The sequence below is a fragment of the Tupaia chinensis genome, unplaced genomic scaffold, assembly GCF_000334495.1.
Source record: "Tupaia chinensis unplaced genomic scaffold, TupChi_1.0 Scaffold000294_1, whole genome shotgun sequence".
Classification (NCBI taxonomy): domain Eukaryota; kingdom Metazoa; phylum Chordata; class Mammalia; order Scandentia; family Tupaiidae; genus Tupaia; species Tupaia belangeri.
The window spans coordinates 614,105-636,573 of record NW_006159779.1 but is presented as its reverse complement, the minus strand read 5'-3'; the positions used below and the strand labels follow the sequence as shown (position 1 = coordinate 636,573).

The 22,469-nt window shown below is 52.7% G+C and overlaps 1 protein-coding gene and 1 long non-coding RNA gene across 2 annotated transcripts in view; both read left to right on the top strand.

The window, feature by feature from the left end:
- Positions 1–9,730: 9,730 nt before the first annotated feature.
- PNPLA3 (patatin like domain 3, 1-acylglycerol-3-phosphate O-acyltransferase) overlaps positions 9,731–22,469 on the top strand; it is a 24,541-nt gene continuing 11,802 nt past the window's right edge. The window contains exons 1-6 of the mRNA XM_027772708.1: positions 9,731–10,030; positions 13,451–13,683; positions 16,065–16,130; positions 17,482–17,691; positions 18,765–18,825; positions 21,085–21,306. Of these exons, the coding sequence (XP_027628509.1) occupies positions 9,844–10,030; positions 13,451–13,683; positions 16,065–16,130; positions 17,482–17,691; positions 18,765–18,825; positions 21,085–21,306 (979 nt within the window). The 5' untranslated portion in view covers positions 9,731–9,843. The remainder of the gene's footprint in view (positions 10,031–13,450; positions 13,684–16,064; positions 16,131–17,481; positions 17,692–18,764; positions 18,826–21,084; positions 21,307–22,469) is intronic.
- Positions 21,313–22,469, top strand: part of LOC114008160 (uncharacterized) — a 2,534-nt gene continuing 1,377 nt past the window's right edge. The window contains exon 1 of the long non-coding RNA XR_003549720.1: positions 21,313–21,760. This is a non-coding gene — a long non-coding RNA (uncharacterized LOC114008160). The remainder of the gene's footprint in view (positions 21,761–22,469) is intronic.

The window sequence follows — 22,469 nt, the reverse complement described above, 5'->3', positions numbered from 1 at the left end:
CCCCGTTTGTCTGGCGAGCGCCCCCGGTCCCTTGAGCAAAAACCTCTCCAAAAAAAAAAAAAAGAGAGATTTTTGCTAAAGGGCATGTGCACTTGCCTCAGAGAGAGAGAGACAGAGAGACAGAAAGCGAGAATCACCCCCCAGTGTGGATGAGAGTCGGTGGACTAGTACCCCAGCTTCCATCTTCCCACCCCACGGCCTGTGGTTTCTCATGAAGGACCCCAGCAGGATCCAGCCCATTGGTCCATAGTAGTAACCCGCCCACTAAGACATCCTTCCCTTCTCACTCCTCACTCCCATCCTAACGCCTCTTGGGTCCACCTTGCACTTAAATTCCTGCCTCAAAGGTGTCTTCTGGAGGAGCCCAGCCCAAGATAACACCCAAAGTGCTAAAGAAAGACTGAAATGAGCTTTTAGATGGAAGTGGGTGTCCAGGTAACAAAAATGTGTAACTCTGGAAGCATGGGATCATTGGCAAAGTTATCACATACGTTTTTCTTTGCAAAAATGAGGTATGACTTTTCCAACAATCCAGTAGTTAAATTTGGAAGAGGTCCCATGTGTGGCTGGGCACGGGGAAAGGGTATCACTTTAACATCCATCCATCCATCCACCCATCCATCCATCCATCCACTCACTCATTCAGCAATCGAGGGCCACTGTGGACCAGAGTGGGTGCAGGGTGTCGGGGGCTCAGCCCTCAGCAAGACAGCCATGAGCTGCCCTCCAGAGCTCGCAGTCTGGAAAGTAGCTATTCAGATACTCCATTTGAATCCAGCTGGTAAGTGCCATGACGGACAGTGCAGGGTGCACAGGGCTTCGTGAGACCGCGCCAGCAGGGGTGACTTCCCCAAGGACGTGGCGATGTGGGAGCAACCTGAACTCCTGGGATGTTACTGACACCAGAAATGGGGGAACGAGGGACCAGGGCAGGCAGGGCTTAGAGGTCTAAAGAGGTTGGAACCTCACCTTGAGAGAGGAGAGCAGAGGAGCAGAAGCTCAGCCTGGCATCTTAATCGATTCCTTGGGGACACGGTGGTGATGGGTAAGCTGGAGGCTGGAAATTCATCAAGAAGTTACCGTAGTCAACCTTGGGCACGATGACACCCACCAGGGTCAGAGGTCTTCAGAGTGGGGACAGCTGTCCCTGGGCTTGCAGCATGAGCACCTCCATTTTGAATATGACTCCACTGCCATTCCCGTTCCCTGTGACCTGGCCCGTATATGCCCCCGATAGGTCCTCATTGACTGCTGAGCACCAGCAGATGAGCATCGCCGTCCATCCCTGTCCTGCTAACCCAATATGCATCACCAGCAGATTCAGCTGATGACAACTGTCCGGCCCCTGTTACTGTCCTTCCTGAGTTTCAGGGCTGCAAGGTTTGGGAGTGACTTGAGTGCTCCTGTAGCTGCCGGTCTATTTAAACAAGACTCCTTTAATTGGTCTAAAATGGGATGTTCTCTTATTTCCTTGAGGATTGGACTGTAACAGGCTGACTTAAGAACTTTTCAAAGGGTGCCCCGGGACAGACAATGGTGAAGGAGTTGTTTTCCAAAACCACCCTCCCGAGCTCCCACCTGTGTTGGAGGTCTGAGGCCTGTTCTTGCCCCCCATCAGAGTCCCCTTTCTCACAGTGAAAGGCCCTGGTGGGGGCTGGGGGACAGGAAGGGATGGACTAGGCTGGGTGTAGTCATTTAGGTGCAAAACAAAAGTACAATGGAAAGACCAGGGCCTTCTGGACTCATGACTAGATTAAAAATGTTTTTTTCCTTAGGTTTTTGCCATAGGCCATGTGTGCTCACCCGAGAGAGACAGAGAGCGCAAAAGTGAGACATCATCCCCTGGGGGAATCGCCATGCCACACTCCCTTCTCCTCCATTCTCCTTTCAGGATTTTGGGCACACACACACATGCCCAACATCATTTTCAAGCTGCTAGGTCCAGGACTTGAACTGTGGTTGGCCGTGTGGGAATCCAGGGTCATAATAACAACAAAACCTGCTGGCTCTGATAAAAAATTATTTGCAATCCAAGACACTTCCAATCCTTTGCCTTCTACAAAGTTGAGAACCTAAATGAGTTTGTACTTGATAAATCATTATAAAAATAATTTTTCTTGACAGATTCTATGTGATTTTTGGGTCATTGCATGACCCTGCTGTAACAACTCTTAGTCCCATCCCCATACTTATGTGAGTGTTTCTCAGCCTTTGCCTTGAACAAACGAAAATATGAATGAAAATGAATATGAATGAGAACTGTCTCATTTTAGTAAATGAGTAATGTCTGTATGCAGAGAATATTTGCGATAAAAACTCAGTTCAGGAGGCCACAGTTGGCATAGCGGTTAGATCACTAGACTTCCACATGGCTGACCACAGTTCAAGTCCTGGACTGGTTGGCTTGAAACTCATGCCAGGCATGTGTGCATGTGTGCCCGAGATCCTGGGAGGAGAACGGAGGAGAAGGGGTTGCGGCATAGGCATCCTCTCTGGGGGTGATTTCTCACTTTCTCTCTCACTGTCTCTGTCTCTTTGTGTGATGATCACATCTTACAGCAAAACCATCTACAAAACGAACAAACAAAATTGAGTTCAGAAGGAAAAATAATGCTTTAACATGTAGCGCCTTATGATCTCAGAAAATTTTTATTTTGCTCTTTATTTTTGTTGCAGAGTTGTGCTCTATAACAGGTATTCAGGCATTTAAAAAATGTGTTACATGGATATAAAATTCCGTAATAGAGGTGGGATAGCAAAATCAGTTCAAGGGCAATAAAGACTGACGTAAACTGCTTTACTGCTGAGCTTGTTCACGTGTTCTAAAATGCATGCTAGGTCATATGCACAGGTGGTGGGAGGTCAAGGCAGGACAGGCAGGTTAAGGCAGCTGGATTCCACATGGCTGGCCACGCAGTTCGGGTCTTGGACTGTGGCCTGAAAAACACGCCAGGCACGTGTGTATGTGCCCAAAATCCCAAAAGGAGAATGGAGGAAAAGCGTTTGAGGCATGGTTGTCTCTCTGGGGGACAATTTCTCACTTTCCTTCTCTTTCTGTCTCTTTCCAGTGAGCACAAGCACTCTGGCAAAAATCTAAAAAAAAAAAAAAAAAAAAAAAAAAAATCAACCACACTCAGGCTTAATCATTTCTTTGGACCTTCATTTCCTTAGTAAGTGGGTATGTCTTCCTCTCATTGAGCTGCCTTTTGTCAGTCTAAGTTACAGGGTCCTAGCGATAAGCCTAAAATGGTGCTATGGTTTGAAAGGTTTTGTCCCCAGTGAAACTCACATATACACTTAATCTCTAAAGCAGTGGTGTTGGGAGGTGGGCCTAATGGGAGGGGCTTGGACCCTGGGCTCCGCCCTTAGGAGTAGATCAGTGTTATAAACAGGCCCCCGGGAGTGGGTCTGCTCCCTCTTATTCTTCCGCTCTGTGAGGACACAAGGTTAGTCCACTTCCCTGCCCACCTTTAGGCCACGTGAGGATGCAGCAGCAGCTGCGCCACATACCACATGTCGGCTCCCTGCTCTTGGGCTTCCCAGCCTCCAGAATAGTGAGAAATAAATTTCTATTTTTTTTTTGGAGAGGTTTTTCGCTATAGGGCGCGTGCGCTCGCCAACAGACAGAGAGAGGCATAGAGACAGAAAGTGAGAAATCACCCCCCAGGGGGGATGGTCACACCACAATCCCTTCTCCTCCATTCTCCTCCCGGGATCTTGGGCACGCACGCACACGCGCCCAGCGTGAGTTTTAAGCCACCGGGTCCGGGACTCGAACCGCGGTCGACTACGTGGGAGTCCAGCGACATAGCCATTACGCTAACTGTTGGTTCCCAATTTCTATTCTTGATAAATGACCCAGTCTCGGGTATTTTTATAACGGTACAAAATGGACCATAACAGATGGGTAGCAGAATAAGACATTTTCCTCCTCTGCAATACTGATTTTCAAATATATGAGAGCATATTGTGTTTCAATATTCTTTTGGGGTCCGTGAGCAGAAATGCTGGGAGGCTGATCTGGATGAGGATGGTGGCAGAAGATGTGTAGGTGAGGAGCCAATGCCAGAGGGGTCTCTAGGTCTCTGGTGGATCTCAGGCCTGAGGGTAGGTTGGATGTGGGTGGGAACAGATGAGGCAGACACAGAAGGATGCTCGGGGGCTTGGCTTCAGGAAATAAGTGGGTGGGTTGGGAGTCTCTGAGATTTTAGATCTCTCACTTTCCCTCTTTATGTTGCTCTCCAACGAGTGCAGGCACCCTATGGCAAAAACCTAAAAAATAAACAAATTAAAAAAAGAGTTCTTAAAAATCTCAACTGGACCAGGTATGAAATAATGTAAAAAAACCTTTAAAGGCATATTGAGAAAAATAAGGCTTTAAAAGAAGTAAATGTTTGTCATTATCAAAGAGACACCTTCAGATAGAAGTAATACAAACCCCATGCCGCGCAGATAATGCCGACGGTTCTAGCTATCCGGTCAACGGGCAAAACGCAGGTCTTCAGCGCCAATCTCTGCTCATTTCTTACTGCTGCAATCTCATATTAATTTCTTTTTGGATGACTAAACTGGGTGATGGTAGAGATGGTAAGTCGGCATTTACTCAGTCCTTGGGGCCGTTTTAATCAGCAAAATCCTCTACAGAAAGACCTCCACTGTGAAAAGCATGGCACTAACTAGGAAACTGACAAGAACCACCCAGAGGGGGTTTTCTTTTGCTAAGAACTGCAGTGTGGGCTTTCCTGCAGGGTGGGTGTGCAGAAGAAGGTGTGTCTGACCTCAAGTACCCCGGAGAGCAAGAGGAACCAAAATTCAGCCCACCACGCAAGCTGAAAGCTGAGTCCAAGTCCACCAGGAAAAGAAGTTGGAGTGGCGAGAATTGCTGCACCACGTACCAAGACCTGGGGACGCTGGAAGGTCCCTACTAACAGCCAGTCCCAAACAACCAACCTGAAAGCCTACTGCCACCTCTAACTGTCCTATAAAAGTCCCTAGCCCCAGAGGGTGTGGGAGATGAGTTTGAGGCTTACTCCTCTATCCTAACTGGCCATCTGTGCAGTAAATTCTAGCTTCAAGATCCAGCCATAATACTCGCATCTGTATGCATAGGGGGGTGAGCCTTTGCTTGGTGACAAACAGGCCATGGGAAGGACATTTCTTATAGCATGAGAGCTGAGGCAAGAAGGCAGAGTGTCACCTTTTCTAACCTCAGCTGGGAACCAGGCAACTCAATATTCTACGCTGTTCTGTGTGTGTCCACAAATGTCCACAAAAGAGTCACAAATATTTATTTCAGTTTCAAATAAACTTTAGCAAGAAGCAAATTTGGAGTACAGAGTCCCTGAGAAATGAGGTCAACTATGTGTTCATTTTGATTTCAGAGTTTCAAATAAACTTTAGCAAGTAGGCAAATTTAGAGTACAGAGTCCCTGAGAAATGAGGTCAACTACGTGTTCTTTTCCATTCTGAGCCGGCCTCTCATTCTCTGTCTTTTCACAGGTCTCTGGGCCAGTGGTTTGGCCATCTCCTGTCCAATAGGATTGGTAATGGCTAGGATTTATTGAAGCGTTTTCAAACTCTTTTTTTTTTTTTAAGAGAGATTTTTGCTATAGGGCTTAAGCGCTTGCTAGAGAGACAGAGAGAGGTAGAGACAGAAAGTGAGAAATCACCTACCGGGGGAATGGCCGCACTGCAGTTTCCCTCCATTCTCTTCTTGGCACACACGCATGCCCTTCGGGAGTTTCAAACCGCAGCCAGACATGTGGGAGTCCAGCAATGTAACCATTACACCATCTGCTTGTCCCTGTTGAAGACTTCTTATGGACCAGGTAGATCTGCCTCTGATATCCACTCAGAATAAGACACTTCGGGTTGGTCAAGTGTCTAGGTCAATATCACAGCTTATCCAAGACAGAGGGATTCCCCTGGCTGCAGAAAAGTACAGTGCTAACACTACGAAAGTCTAGTTGATTGTGTTATATTCAATACTAAAAATACTGAAAAGTTGGGGCCAGCTGTTGGCATAGTGGCTGTGTCGCTGGACTCCCATGTAGTCGACTGCGGTTTGAGTCTTGGACCTGGTGGCTTAAACTTACACCGGGCATGTGTGTGTGCGTGTCCAAGATCCCGAGAGGAGAATGGAGGAGAAGGGATTGTAGTGTGGCCCATCCCCCCTGGGTGGTGATTTCTCGCTTTCTGTCTCTCTGTCTTTCTGGCGAGCACATGCACCCTATAGCAAAAACCTCTCAAAAAATATTGAAAAGTTTTAAGTCTAAATTATTTAACTGAGAATTTTAAAAAAGATAGTTTACAATTGTACTGTTCATTCGTATCTGACTGCCAAAGACGAGGTATCACATTTCACACGTGTGGCCACACCTGTGGATACCGAGCTTAATAGCAGTGTGAATTGCTTGATCTTGAGTGGTGCTCCTGGTCTTCGTGTACAATCAGCCCACGCTATTATCTGTCACCCATACCCTGAATGCGACCACGAGGAGCTGCAGAAATGATGTCTTGTTACTCTATGCAAGTGCCAGTTGCCTCTCTGCCACCTGAGAAGGATCTGACGTGTTCATTTGTTTTTCCCTTCTTCTGAGTGCTTCAGCTGCTCATGCTTCCCATTCTGCAAAGCAGTGCCCGTGCCTGACGCAAGCAGGGTGCAACCACAGATCCTTGTACCGTGGGCAAAGCAGTGCCCTTTGCTTTTGCAGGATCAGGTGGAGGGACGGGGGAATGTCCCAAGGGCCTGACAGAAGCTCCCGATAGGAGAGGTTTATGGCACAGCATGCTGGCAACTGACGGCGAGATCACTGCACTTTCGGCTGTGTGAGAACTGGAGAGGAAGACTTCCAGATGGGGACCCAGGGCAGGCCCTGCTGCCCAGGGGCAAAGTTGGTGCTGCCAAACACTGTGCCGGAAGCCTGTGTATCTCAACCTCCCTCCCACAGGTGTTTTCTTCCTCATGGTGCAGATAAGAAACTTGAAGCCCCAAGGGGGTTGAATGCTGCTCACAAGGTCCTAATGCCAGCCATCAGAGAAGCTAGTACGTGTGCCCTGGAGGCCTGGTGGTCTAGTCCCTGCCAAAGCTGGACACTGGGAGAGAGCTGGACCATGAGACCCTCACTCAGCCCTTTCCTCTCTGTCTCTGCAAAGTGGGGTGCAGGGAACTCATCTGCTGTGGACACTCAGTAATGAGCAGGGAGTAACCCTCCAGCCTCATCTCCTTCCTACCCCCATCTGGGTCACAAGGCAGAGGTCAGATGGCCAGGAGTGAGTGTCAGTGGACAGCAAAAGAATATGAATGCCTGAGGCTGGTACAGGATAACCTCTGGGGCTTTTAGGCACAGCCTCAAAGTCCTGCCACAGGGTCTGGCCCTCCCGTCATTAGTTCTAAGAGTGGTCATTCAACAAAGGAGGGATGATGGGTGCGGCTGAAGGGTCCTGCTTGGGAGCCGGAGGCCAGCGCTCCTGGCCCCAGCTGACTTGCCTGAAGTCTTCATTCTCTGACTCGGAAAATTCAGTTCTGCCCCAGTCCTGAGCGCGAGGTGGAAGTGGAGAGCAACCAGAGCGGGCAAGGCCCAACCTTACCCCAGCAAAAGCAGTGTGGCCAGGGTGGACAGAGCCACCATTCAGTTCCCAGCTCTGCAGACAGTCCCTGGAACCTGAGCTTCCTCACTCTGGGTCTCAGTCTACAAAGCACCTGTGTGATGAGGTGGTCAGCCCCGGTGTTCTCTAAGGGCCGCCAGCTCCCACACCCTGGGAGTCTGGTTCATAGACAGGAGACAGCCTGGGTGCAGGGTGCAGGCCCAAGGCAGCCCTGCTCTGCTTCCCACACTGTCAGGAAAGCCGGGGATGCTGCAGACTGGGAAAGCTAGGCTGGGTGGGAGGCCATGAACCCCAGAGGACGGCATGACCCACGCTTCTCAGGTGTGACCTTTTAAGTCCTGACAACTCCACTGGTGGCTTTGCAAATACTGAGGCACGGAGAGGTGAAGAGGTTGACTCCAAGGCCCACACTCTCTGCATTCTGCACAGGCCTCATGGAAGGAGCGTCTGTCCACTCCAGTGGGGGCAGGACGGCTTAGAAGACCAGGATTCTCTGGCTGCGGGACTCTGGACAAATGGTGAACCTCCTGGCATGGACTGCTATAAAAATGCTCAGTTCAGTGCTAGATATGGGCCAAAGGACATCTTAGGCATCCCCTAAGGTCATGCTCTGACCTGAATGTTTGTGTCCCCAAAATTCATATCACCCAAGGATGATATAAAGTAGTAGGATTCTTTGGGAAGTAATTAAAACATGGAGGTGGAACCTTCGTGAATGGGACTAGTGTTCTTTTAAAAGATACCCCAAGGGACCAGCAGTTAGCATAATGGCTGTGTTGCTGGACTCCCATGTAGTCAACCACGGTTCGAGTCCCAGACCTGGTGGCTTAAACTCACGCTATGCGCATGTGCGTGCGTGCCCAAGATCCCAAGAGGAGAATGGAGGAGAAGGAATTGCAGCGTGACCATCCCTCCTGGGGGTGATTTCTCGCTTTCTGTCTCTCTGCCTCTCTCTGTCTTTCCGGTGAGCGCGCCTATAGCAAAAACCTCTCAAAAAAAAAAAAAAAAAAAAAAGAAACCCCAAGGGCCTGCAGGAGAAAAAAAAAAAAAAAAAAAAAGATACCCCAAGGGCCTGCAGGTAGCGTGAAGGTTAAGGCAATAGGTCCCACATGGCAACATTGTGATTCGAGTCCTGGGCCCAGAAGCTTGAAAATCATGCCAGATGTATGCGTATGCATACCCCAAATCGAGATGGCCATTGCCAGCTCTGCACCCCCCCCAAATGATTTCCCACTTTCTCTCTCTCTGTGTCTCCCTCTGGTGAGAGAATGTACTTACTCTACAGCAAACGAACAGGAAAGATACCGCAGGAGCTGCCTTACCCCTCCCACCATGTGAGGATGCAGGGAGAAGGTGCCCTCTTTGAGAAATTGCCCCTCACCTGGCACTGAGTCTGCGGGCACCTTGGATGTGCTCTTTCCAGCCCCCAGAACGGCCAGGAACAAGTGCTTGTTGTTTATAAGCCACCTGATTTATATTTTTCTAAAGCAGTCAGATTGGCTATGACAGGGCACCAGGAATCAAGACTGAGCTTCCCAGATGTCCTGGTTCTGCCATTGCCACCCACCCTCACCCCCAGCACCTGTCATTCACAAGTTTTACTAAGACAAACTTTGAAATGGAAACATCGTGTCATCATCATTAAATGAAAAATCCTATCACTTGCCACGAATTGAAGAAAATTATACAAAATTCTGCACACCAAAGCGAAGACCAGTTTGTTGCCTGTTTTAGGTGACAGTGGCTGCTTTAGGCCGGCTGTCCCAAGTACAGAAGGAACCGAGTGTCAAAAGACGCTGGTCCGCGCCGCTGTGAAGGACGGAAGCGAGCACCCGCTGCGGCTCCCTTGCCGACTTAGATGGAGAGGAACATGAAAGGGAGCAGTTTCTCTGCAGAACTTCCGTTGTCTTAGGGAGTTCGGGAAAGCTTTCTCCGGAGATGAGTGCGGGCTCCCGGGCGGGATTCCCGGCGCTGATCCTCAGCTCTCCTCTCCTCCCCTCCCCTCGCCTCCAGTCCAGGACAGGGGGGGAACGGGGCGGGCGTCCTGCTCGCCCATTGGTCCTCTCGCCGGCTTATTTGCATGGTCCGAGGGAAGCGGGGCTGGCGCGGCTGACGTCACGACGGGAATGCCGCGCGGCTACTCCGAGGCCCGCCTGAAAGCAGCAGACCGAGCAGCTGCCGACTGTGCTCGGACCCAAACCCGGGACCTGCACGGTCCAACCCGCCACCGCCGTCATGTACGATCCCGAGCGCGGCTGGAGCCTGTCCTTCGCCGGCTGCGGCTTCCTGGGCTTCTACCACGTCGGGGCGACCCACTGCCTGAGCGAGCGCGCCCCGCACCTCCTCCGCGACGCCCGCATGTTCTTCGGCTGCTCCGCCGGGGCGCTGCACTGTGTCTCCTTCCTCTCCGGGATCCCGCTAGGTGCGTCAAGGGCAGCCGCCGGGCTCGGCGCGGAGGAGACCCCTGGGCGGAGGAGCAGGTGACCCTGGGGGTACGGATGCGGGGAGGAGCCGAGGTTGGACGAAGACCTGCGAGGAGCAATTCGTAGGCCCCCGCCCCAGACAGGTGCCTGCGCCTCAGTGTCCTCTCGCCCTTCGCTGCGAGGCGGGGTGAGCTGTGGTGCTGCACCGGCCGGGAGCAGCCCTCCTGGATGAGGAACCCCGGGAGGTCCCAGCGGGAGCAGAGACTTTCGGAGTCGGGGATGCTGGGGATGCTGGCGTATTCTCACCCCAACCCCACCCCAGAGCCTGGGCTTGAAGGGAACCACCAGCTTGGAACTGAGAGCCAAATCACCCTGGAATGATGTGGAGGAGGGATCGGGACCCGGGGGGCGGAGCGTAGTGTTGATTGTGGTCTCAGCGTTTCCTCTTGGGGAAGCTGGGCGATTTAGCTGCCCAGAACCCAAAGCCCTGGGTCTGGCCAAGAGTGCAACTTTGGCCTGGGTCCCGGGTGGGCGCCTGCCCTCTGCTAGTGGGTACCTCTCAAAGGGGCAGGGCAGCTGCTTTGGAGCCGTGACCACTGGGGCAGGGGTTGTGGGCTGTGGACAGGGGCTTTGTTTCCTCGCCCTTCTCCAGTATTTGGAACCCTCCCTGGGGGCTGGAGTAGACCCCTGTATATCCCAGTTACATCTTCCCTGCCTCCTCTGGACCTACCCTCCTTCCCCCAGCTAAGAGCCGTAGGAAGTGAGATCCCATGTATTTGAATCGTGTCCTAATTACACATCCAGGTACCCGTGGACGCAGGGTTCCTTACTTCCTAACCTGAGCTACTGGCGTGCAGCGTCAGTCCCACTGACCAAAGTGCCGTAGGTGTAGGTGTGTGTGTGTGTGTTTGTGTGTGTTGGGGGATGTTTCCTGAGCCAGTGGGCGGGGCCAGGGACAAGTGGCCACGTGGAGCCATTAATACCCTAAGGTCCCAGACAGGAAGGTAATGCCCCTTATCAGTCCCCGTTTAACTGGGCTTCCTGAGTAGTTGACTCTGCCCTGCCTGCCCGTGCCAGCAGGGAGTGACTTTGTTCCCAGTGGTGAGGAAGCCCCTGCCTAGGTGAAGCCCTGTCATTGGGTAGGATCATGAGCAGACCCTGGGCTGACTGGGAGGTGGGGATTAGGAGAGAGGCCGCCCTGGCTGCCTGCCTACTGTCTGCTTTCCCCAGTCAGGGGGAGAGAGCAAAGGGCACGAGTGGGGCCGACAGCAGGGTTAGACTGGTTGCATGGCCTCTGGCCTCTCTGGGCTTCAGCAGTGCTGACAGTGGCATCTTATATCCCCAGGTGGCCTGTGGGTGCCCCTGTGGACAAGTGTTGAGTTGGGACAAGATTCAAAGCCCTGCGATTCTAGTGTGGAAGGGCCTCCTAACTAGGCGGAGGACAAGGGCAGCCTGGGACTGTTCCTGGCAGGACAGGGGAAGAGAGGGACACCGAGTCTCTAGAAAGTGGATGTGGAGGTTTTGGTAGGAGCCAGTCCCTGTGTTCTGGAGCACCCGGCTCTGACCTCCTGTCTCAGGGGCTGTGACTTGGGCACAGCTCCGCTTGCCTGTAAGCAGAGGCTGACCTGGCAGGAGACACTGGCAGAGCTCGCCAGCACCTGCAATTCCACTCCAGCTGGCTGGGCTCAGCAGGGCCACTGGCAGAGGAAGTGGTGTGAGTGAAGGTAAGAGTTGGATCAGGGCAGGTGGACGCATGTCTTTCTTTATCTGTCACTGGGTTTATGGCTAGCGCCAGGTCTCGGGCTGGTGGGCTTGGTGGTCCTGCATGCCATAGCAGTGCAGACCAGCCAGGGGGCCATGCCAGTGCAGCAGATCAGGTGGACCATGGCTGCCTGCCTTATGCTGTCTGGTCACTTGGCATTAGAGGCTTAAGACTGAGGCCGGTTTCCTAGGAGCTTCTTCTGAATGGAGCACCCTACAGATTATATTTGTCTAAGCCTCTTTGCCTCCAAAAGGTAGGTAAGTCTTGTCCTCCATCAAAAAGGCCCAGGCTTAGGTGGCCAAGTGTCTGCCTGAGGTCATCCCTAGAAAGGGGTGGAAGCAGGATTCACACTGGGGCCCAAACCTGCCTTCTTTCTCCTGCACCCATGTCCCAGGACCTGCAGTCCATGCCAGAGCACCATGCTGCATGTGCCGGCCTCCAACTCTGTGGACACTTGGCCGGGCTGCTGCAAGTGGTGGGCTTGTTTCTTTTTTCTTTTTTGAGAGTATTTTGCTATAGGGTGCATACGCTTGCCAGAGTGACAGAAAGTGAAAAATCCCCCTCCAAGGGCGATGGCCATGCCACAATCCCTTCTCCTCTATTCTTCCTTCTCTTGAGATCTTGGGTACACATGCACACGTGCTCGGCATGAGTTTTAAGTCCTCTGAGTCTGGGCCTCGAACTGTGGTCGACTATGTGGGCTATAACCATTACGCCATCTGCTGGTCTCAGGAGGCTAGTTCTGGAGCAGTGCTGTCTAGCAGAAATGCACTGCAAGCCACACAGGAGCCTCACTGAAACACGGAATAGGTGCGAGTGCAATGAATTCCACTGAGCCCAGTATGTCTTTTTTTTTTTTTTTTTTTTGAGACGTTTTTGCTATAGGGCGCGTGCGCTCGCCAGACAGACAGAGAGAGACAGAGAGACAGAAAGCAAGAAATCATCCCCCGGGGGGGATGGCCACACCGCAGTCCCTTCTCCTCCAGTCTCTTCTCGGGATCTTGGGCACGCACGCACATGGGCCCGGTGTGAGTTTAAGCCACCGGGTCTGGGAATTGAACTGCGGTTGACTACATGGGAGTCCAGCTACATAGCCATTACGCTAACTGCTGGTCCCAGAGCCAAGTATATCTTAAATAGTATCATTTCACATCTAATCAATATAAAAATATTTCTAATGAAGAATTTCATACTAAGCCCTTGAAATCTAATTTCTTTCTTTCTTTCTTTCTTTCTTTCTTTCTTTCTTTCTTTCTTTCTTTCTTTCTTTTTTAAGATTTTGCTATAGGGTGTGTATGCTTACCAGAAAGAGAGGGAGAGAAATCACCCCCCGGGGGATGTCCACACTGAAATCCCTTTTCCTCCGTTCTCCTCTTGAGATTTTGGGCACGCATGCCCATGTGCCTGGCATATTTTTCAAGCTGCCACCAGGTCTGGGACTCAAAACGCTCAGTTGACCATGTGGGATCCAGCCACCTTACCCTCCATGCTCCCTGCTGGCCCCTCTGACGTGTTTTTGCGTCCCAGTTCAGACTAGCCACCTTTCAAGAGCTCAGTAGACACAGAAGGCTGGCAGTTTCCCTGTGTTCTGGTTTCTGGTCTTGCCAAAGCTCATCTCCAGGGCACTCCATTCTCCATATTTGTCTTACGCCCCCAGACCAGATTCTGCAGATCCTCATGGACCTCGCCCGGAAGGCCAGGAGGCGGAACATCGGCATCCTCCACCCTTCCTTCAATATGAACCAGTTCCTCCGTGATGGTCTCCACGAAAACCTCCCAGCCAACGTCCATCAGCTCATCTCTGGCAAAATAGGCATCTCGCTTACCAGAGTGTCTGATGGGAAGAACGTGCTGGTGTCTGATTTTCACTCCAAAGATGAAGTTGTGGATGTAAGCAATTTGCTCGTCTGGGGCTGGCAAGCGATGCGGAGGGCTGTGTAGTTCCCCTGCACCTGAGTGAGTGACATGAGCCTTACTGTGCATCGGCTGGTTCAGTCTGTCTTTTTCTTTTTTTTGAAGGTTTTGCATTGGGACATGTGTACTCATAGGAAAGAGAGAGAGGGAAGTGACACTTCATCCCCTAGGGGGGTGGCTACACCACAATCCCTTCTCCATTGTCTTAGGATTTGGGGCACACACAAACTTGTACACTTGATGTATTTTTCAAGCTGCCCGGTCCAGACCTCGAACCACGCAACTTGGCCTTATAGAATCCAGCAGCCTTAACCACCAGGCCACCTGGATAGCCCAAAATCCATTTTGTTTTTGGTTTTTTTGTTTGTTTGCTTTTAGATTTTTGTCGTAGAGTGGATGTGCTTGCCAGAGAGAGAGAGAGAGAGAGAAAGTGAGAAATTACTCCCCAAGGGGGATGGACATGCTACAGTTCCCTCTCTTCCAGTAAGTCAGGATTTTGGGTATGCACATACATGCACCCGGCATATTTCTCAACCCACTGAGTCAAAGACTTGGACCGCAGAGTCAGTGGGCCATGTGGGATCCAGCACTTTAACTACCATGCCACCTGCTGGCCCCTGTTTTTTGTTTTTTCTTTTTTAATTGCTGGAGGATATGTGTGCTTACCAGAGAGAGGGGGGTAGAAAGCATCCCTCGGTGGGGTCGTGGTCACACTGTAACCCTTTCTCCATGTATTAGTCCTGTGGGGATTCTGAGCATGCATGCACATGTGCCTGGAGTGTTCTTCAACCAACCAGGGCTTAGATCTGAACTGCAATTGGCCATGTAAGATCTAGCTTTCTCAGCTACTAGGCCATCAAGCCGGCTTGTCCCATAACATCCCTAAACCTTGAGTGTTTCAGGACAGTTTCCATTTTCTTTGTTTTAGAGATATTTTTGCTATAGGACACGTGTGCTTGCCAGAGAGACAGAAACAGAGACAGAAAGTGAGAAATCATCCCCTGGAGAGATGGCCACACTGAAATCCCTTCTCTTCCATTCTCCTCTCGGGATTTTGGGCATGCACGCACATGTACCTGGTGTGTTTTAAGCCGCGGGGTCCAGGACTTGAACCCCAGTCGAATACTTGGGAGTGCAACATAACCATTGCACTATCTGCTGGTCCCCAGTTTCATTGTCTAATAATTACACCCCTTCCTTCAAGACTGTTCTGAGTCTGGCACAGAGATGGTGATTTGCATATCAAAATGCCATTTGATTTGGCTGGTGCTTTTCTTGAGAGTTTCCTGAATGAGTGACCAGATTTGGCTTAGGTGGTCTGTGCAAGGCAGAGCCTGGCACACCTGCCCAGTAGCCGAGCAGCCAGTTCACCCTCTGCTTAGCTCTGTTCCTGGAAGGATCTCAGTGGCCAGTCCCTGAATGTTCCCGCCTGCACCAGTCGTCTGTAGGAATCACCAGGGCCTCCTATGCAGTGCTCTGGGCACAGTCTGCTCAGTGCCTCCTGGGACCGGTGGCCCCTACAGCCCCTAGGAGCTTTGGGTTGCAGCCTCAGCCCCACTGCTGACCTGTTGCATTGAAATCCCGAGGCAGGGGCCCAGAATCTGCTTCCATAAGCTCTCCTAACGAAAGGAGAAAGGATTACAGTGTGACCACGACCCCACTGAGGGGTGCTTTCTAACCCCCCTCGATGTTAACCACACACATCCCACAGCAATTAAAAAAACAGAAAACAGGGGCCAGTAGGTGGTGTGGTAGTTAAAGTGCTGGGTCCCGCATGGCCCTAACAAATATCAGCATTTGAGAAGCACCAGTCTGGTCCCGTCCTGTGAGTCATTATCCCTGGTCCCTCTGATGAGCCCATGTGGCTCTTGCAGTAAGCAAGCACAGGGAGTCGAGGACCACATATGGTGTAGCTAAGGTGCTGGTGCAACTGTGAGTCCCACGGGCCCGAAGTGCAGGCGTGTGCCAGCTCATGCCACCTGTTACCGGCTTACCTACTCGCAGAGAGCGTTTTCAGATTTGTTGCCCTGCTCATTTGGAGGACCAGGGAGATTAGGAGAGTGTCAGGCCAGCAGATGGCACGAAGGTCAGGGTGGCTGGATTCCACATGGTCAGCCCTGCAGGCTCCTGGGCCTGGCAGCTTGAGTCATTCTGGGTGTGTATGTGTGTGCCCAGAATCATGAGAGCAGAAGGTACTGTGGTGTGACCACCCCTGGGAGGTGATTTCTCACTTTCCCTCTCTTTGTCTCTGGTGCACACATGTGCCCTGTAGCAAAAAAACAAAATAAAACAAAAACAAGGTGGGGTGGGGTGGAGGAGCGTGTCCTGGCTGTGGCTCACTGGCTCTGTCGTCACAGGCCCTGCTGTGTTCCTGCTTCATCCCTTTCTACTGCGGCTTGATCCCGCCTTCCTTCAGAGGTGTGGTAAGTCTGCTGTGGCAGCTGCTGGGGCTGGTCCCCAGTTCCCTTCACAGCCTGTTCACACACTTCTGCCACAGGCATTCGACAGGCTGAGACCCCCAGCACCGTGTCTGGATGTAGGCCTGTGCCTTTGAGCCTTTCAGACATGGTCCCAGCTGCCCCCGAGATCAGGCTGCCTGCGCTGCAAGAGTCACACTTCATGGGTAATTAATCACATCTTGCTACCGTAAGGTAACCTGGCCGGCTCGTTGGACCTGCACGCAAGCCCAAAGTAAGCTTCCCAGTGACCTAGTTCACATGTAAGATGCTTACAAACTGTTACTTGGGGACTGTTAGCAGGTGGCATGGTGGTTAAGGTGCTGGATACTTCCACATGGCTGACCACAGTTCGAGTCCCGGACCTAGTGACTTGCTTTCTCATTTTCCCTCTCTCTTTGTCTTTCTTTGATTAAAATAGAATAAATGAATGAATAAATAAAATTAAATAAATAATCATCTCAAAAATTTTTTAAAAAGAATCTGTTACTTGTGAATGGTGGAATTTGATTCTTAGAGGAAAATATAATAGTTACATATTTTCTAGACCAAGGGGAAAATCTCTGTAAGTCTGGCCTAACGCAGGTGTTTACTTTATTTTGTTTTGTGTCCTTTAAAAACAACAACAAAAAAGCCAGAGGGCACATGTGCTTCCCAGAGGGTGGGAGCAGGCAGGGGAAAACCGCCCCATGGCCACTGTCATACCGTGATTCCTCCATTTCTCCATCTGGTCGGGATTTGGGGCGCATACTAAGTGTGTTTTCAAGTTGCCAGGGCTGGGATTTGCACTGTGGTCAGCCATGTAGGATGTGGCTCCTTAACCACTCGGTCATGGGGCTGGCCCTTCACTAAAGCCTCCAAAGTCCCTCAAAGTGTGGTTCTCATTGTTAAAGTGTGTGAGCAGACAGATTCACAGGTTAAATATCTGGTCCCAAATTTCTGAAGAAGCAAGTGGCCAGGGTTTGAACCTATGGCCTCCTGTCTCCTCTGGGGCAGGATTTATATCACTGCCCCCGTGCTGGGAAACCCTAGTTTATATGACCCCTTTATGTATGTTACATGGTTACACCCACGGGTGCTTGCCTGGCAGGACTTCACATGCCAGGCACCTCTGCAGTGCACACAGCAGCCCTGAGCGCCGATGGAGAGCTTGGCCCGGCACAGCAATGTGCAGTGAGGGTTTGCCGAGGGAGCGATGCCGAAGCTGCTGTCCTCCCCCGTGTGCGCCTGCGTGGCTCTGAGACGCTTCTGGCTGGAGTCTGGGAACATGTTAAACTCCGGCCTGGAGCCAGCAGCTGTCCTTTTCCTCCCCTCCAAGCGGTACGTGGATGGAGGAGTGAGTGACAACATCCCCTTCTTCGACACCAGAACGACCATCACCGTGTCCCCCTTCTATGGGGAGCACGACATCTGCCCCAAAGTCAAGTCCACGAACTTCCTCCACGTGAACGTCACCAAGCTCAGCCTGCGCCTCTGCTCGGGGAACGCCTACCTTCTGTGTAGGGCCCTGTTCCCCCCAGATCTCAAGGTGAGTGCCCACGCGGGGCTGTCCTGGGATGCAGCTGTCCTTCCGCTTCCCGTCAGCCAGCAGACACCAGCTCTCTACACACAGCCCGTGTCCCCGACGGTTAGCTCAGAGCAGTCTCTTGTCCCGGAAGTGCAGTGACCCTGGGGCTCACCTGGGAACAGATTGACAGACCTGAAGTTCTCAGCCCGCTTCCAGGGACTGTGGTTTATTTCTTTATTTTTATTTTACTTATTTTCTTTTTTCAGTTTTGCTATAGGGTGTGTGCATTCACCAGAGAGAGGGAAAGTAAGAAATCATCCCCCAGGGGGTATGGCTATGCCACAGTCCCTTCTGCTCCATTTTCTTCTTTGGATTTTGGGTATACACCCACACGTCTGGCATGATTTTCAAGCTGCTGGGCCTAGGACTCAAACCATGCAGCCTGCTATGTGGGATCCAGCTGCCTTAACTTCCATGCCACCTGCTGACCCCTAGGGACTGTGATTTAATAGTTACAGGGTGTGGCACTGGAGTTCAATGTTTTAGTTACCAGGATGGTTCTCATTTGCAGCTGTGGTCAAGAACCACTGCACTGGGTGGCCCAACCTTCCTGTTCGCTGTTCATTTAGAATGCCCTGCTGCTAGGACACAGGAAGGACCTGCCTGGCTGTGGACAGCAGCTGCTGGCACCTGGCAGGTGCCAGAGGGAAGGCTGTCCAGACCATGCACTGCAGCCGTCCAAGCTCCGAGGGAGGGGAAGGCTGCGTCCCTGCCCTGGCTTTCTTGTGTGGTTATGTGCAGATGAGAACGAGAGCAGCAGCTGCTGTCTCAGGAAAGACTAGAAGACGCCCCAGAATTGTTAAGCATGGAGGCTTGTCCCAGGTCCAAGGGGGACCAGAGAAACCAGCACCTGCTGTCCTGCGTGGCATCTTCACTGAGTCCTGCAGGAAACAGCCTGTGGGAGCCCAGAGCCCTTGGCTCAGCCCGAGATGGCTGTACGCGACACGCAGGGACTCAGGGTTGGGAGCCCTGTGGCCTGCAGTGATGCTGAGTGCCAACTGCCCCTGCAGCGTGTGTGTGTGATTTGCTCACAGGTTCTCGGAGAGATATGCCTTCGAGGATACTTGGATGCCTTCCGGTTCTTGGAAGAGAACGGTATGTAGGGCGAGGATCAGATGCGCCCTGAACAAGCTGCAGCAGTCGCTAAACTGGCGATTTATCTTGGTTCCATCGCCCAAGGCTCATGGCCTTCACTTACTGTCTTGCTCAGCCTATTTGTGAGCCCTGTGGGAGAGGAACTCTTCACCCCATTTTACAGTGGGGGAAACAGGTTTGGAGAGGTGAACCAAGAAGCACACACCCTCCCCGAGAGGCAGAACTGGGAACTGCCATGGTTCTGGGCACACACCCCTCCTTTTCTTTCTGCTCAGACAAGGGCTGGAATTACGCAGGGTTTCTGGGATGGCGCTCCGCATGAAGCAGAGTTGCCGTCTCCAGCCCAGGTGAGTCTCACTCCCTAGACTAGATTGTTCATACCAGGGCCTTCGAGTCACCCTGGATAGGCAGGGCAGGAGGAGTCGGGTCTGGAAACACTGCAGTGGGACCACAGGCTGCACGTATCTAGAGCTGGTTACTTTGTTACCAAGAGCTGGCCTATGTGTTTGTCCTTCAGATAGTCTTTCTGGCAAGACCAAGGAGACTGAGAGTTTTTCTATGTGGAGGTTGTTTGCTGTGCACCTGCTGGTGCCATGCAACTGGCTATGCACTAGGGACACTGCAGGGAACAGACAGGGCGTGGAGCTGACAGTCTCACGGGAGAAGTGAGCAGATAAGTAAACAGAAGGATGGTTTGCTGAAGGGAGACCCAGGGTGCTGCAGGCTCATGCAGGAGGGCTCATCGAGGCCTGGGAAGTAGGCTGGATGTGAATCCATGTGGGGACTTCAGTATGAATTAGGGGAGCTCTCAGCAAGGGGGACGGAGGTGAGACCCGCAGGACAGGGTGGGACAAAGGCTGTGTAGCTGGAGTGGCAGTGTTGGGGACACTGGGAGACAGATGTAGAAAGGGGGACAGGAATGACAATAAATGGAAAGGCGGGCAGGCTGGTCTTTGTGAACATAGTGAAGGGTTTGCATCCTGCAGCAGTAGGGAGCCATTGAAGGTTGCTGAAGCAGGAGCGAGGGGAGTCAGAGGACTACTTTGGAAGGCCCTTTTGGCTGCAGTGCAGAGAGGCTAATACCAGCAAGCAGGAGGCCAGTGAGGTGGCTAGAGGCTCGGCCAGGGTCAGGCCAGTGATGGTGGTGTGAAGGGGAGTAAGACCTGGGATGGGCAACTGGGGATTCAGCAGAGGAAGACCCAAGGATGAGGTCGTGGCCTCCAACCTCAGCAGTTGGTCAGGGCAGCCGGGGCCTTTGCTCACTGGTTAGGGCCTTGGGAGGACGGGAAAGCTGGTGAGGTCCCTGTTGCAAGGCAAGGAGATGATGTCCCACCTGAGGGGTAGGCCTGCGTGGGTGATGGCCCACCTGAGGGGTATGGCCTGCGTGGGTGATGCCTACCTGAGGGGACGTGCCCTCTCCCAGGGTGGGGAGTATGTCTAGCAGAGGCCCAGAAAGGTCCAGGGGAAACATAAATGGGAGGTCACCTTGGGCGGCGAGGTGCAGGCATCAGGGAGCACGCCGGGCCTTTCTAATCTGCGACTGGAAGCCAGAGCTGAGCCCGGTGTGCCTGTGGGAATCTGAAATTCCCTACCTGACCCAGCATCCAGACCCCGAGAGCAGGCACCCCTTCGTCACCGTACCGCCCGAGCCCCAGCCCCGGCCAGGCCTGACACGTGTAGGTGCAGGTGCAGGTGCGTGGTCGTCCTGCTGTCAAGGCCACGGAGTCGAAAGGTCCTCTTTGACCTCCCTTCAGGTCCTGGCTCTGCCATTTACTAGCTGAGTGGCTTTGGACAAATCTCGTAACTTCTCTGTGCTTCTGATTCCTCAGCTGAGAGTGCTGACAATGGTAGTTCTTGGATGGCTGCTGTAAGGCCTGATGACGAGGTGGCTAGCTCAGGGCCCGGCATGCAGGCCCCACTAGTGGTGTGGTTGTTATGAGTTAGCCATGATCCTCGCCTTCCAACCTCATGAGTCCAGATGTGGAGATGAAGCCCTCACAGCCAGGGAGTGGCCAGGCTAGGAGCTGAGCTCCCGTCTGCCAGCCTTACAGCCCCGCACCTTTCTCCCAGTTACGGCACCCGCCCTCTCCCCAGCCCCATCACCCCCACCCCGTCACCCCCACCCTGTGTTTAGGTAGTAACTGGCCTCTGTCTCCTCATGCTGGCCTCCTCTGTGATGTGGGGCAGGGGGGTGGATGGGGCGGAACGGTCCCTGCCCCGTACAATCACCTGATAGCCTATTTCGCGTGTCCCTCCCAGGCATCTGTAACAGGCCCCAGCCATGTCTGAATTTGTCCCCGGCTGAGGTGACCTCGGAGGTCGTGGCACCCTGCTGTGAAAGCAGGAGCCCGGAGTCCATCCAGGAGCCAGCGGCTCTGGCCATGGGGCCTGTGGGAGGCGAGCTACTGGACCACCTGCGCCTCAGCATCCGGCCCTGGGATGAACGCGTCCTGGAGACCCTCTCGCCCAGGCTGGCTGACGGTACTGCTTGGGCGGGCGGGTGCAGGTGTCTCCTGGGAGTTAGAGCGTGCCCACTGCTTTCCTGTGTGCTATGGAGGGAGGTAATGTCGAGACGCGGGAGCCCGGGGCAGTGCGAGAGGCCCACCTCCCGCGCACACCTGCCAGCATCCCTTGTCCTCTGACCCTCCCTTCCCAGAGGAACACGAACTCCTGCTGAGCCCATGGGGTTGACCCTGCAGGCCCAGTGGCAGGCCCTCTGTCACCTCTCCGGCTCTTTCTCCCTGGGGGGCTATACTGGCCTGGGGTCCTGCCTCTGGGACTTGGCCCACCCTTAGAGCACCCCTCTGTCTACCTGTCTGCACAGCCCAGGCCTCCTTTAAGACGTGTCACAGCTCATTCCACCCTTCCCCCCAGGCCCACACTTGGGGGTGCAGGTGCAGCCTCCACTGAATGGTGCTGAGTTCTCACGTCACAGGTGTTGGGCGACAGTGCTGTGGTCTGAATGGTGTGTGTTCTCACGTCACAGGTGTTGGGCGACAGTGCTGTGGTCTGAATGGTGTGTGTTCTCACGTCACAGGTGTTGGGTGACAGTGCTGTGGTCTGAATGGTGTGTGTTCTCACGTCACAGGTGTTGGGTGACAGTGCTGTGGTCTGAATGGTGTGTGTTCTCACGTCACAGGTGTTGGGCGACAGTGCTGTGGTCTGAATGGTGTGTGTGTTCTCACATCACAGGTGTTGGGCGACAGTGCTGTGGTCTGAATGGTGTGTGTGTTCTCACGTCACAGGTGTTGGGTGACAGTGCTGTGGTCTGAATGGTGTGTGTTCTCACGTCATAGGTGTTGGGCGACAGTGCTGTGGTCTGAATGGTGCTGAGTTCTCACGTCACAGGTGTTGGGTGACAGTGCTGTGGTCTGAATGGTGTGTGTGTTCTCACGTCACAGGTGTTGGGTGACAGTGCTGTGGTCTGAATGGTGTGTGTGTTCTCACATCACAGGTGTTGGGCGACAGTGCTGTGGTCTGAATGGTGCTGAGTTCTCACGTCACAGGTGTTGGGTGACAGTGCTGTGGTCTGAATGGTGTGTGTGTTCTCACATCACAGGTGTTGGGCGACAGTGCTGTGGTCTGAATGGTGCTGAGTTCTCACGTCACAGGTGTTGGGTGACAGTGCTGTGGTCTGAATGGTG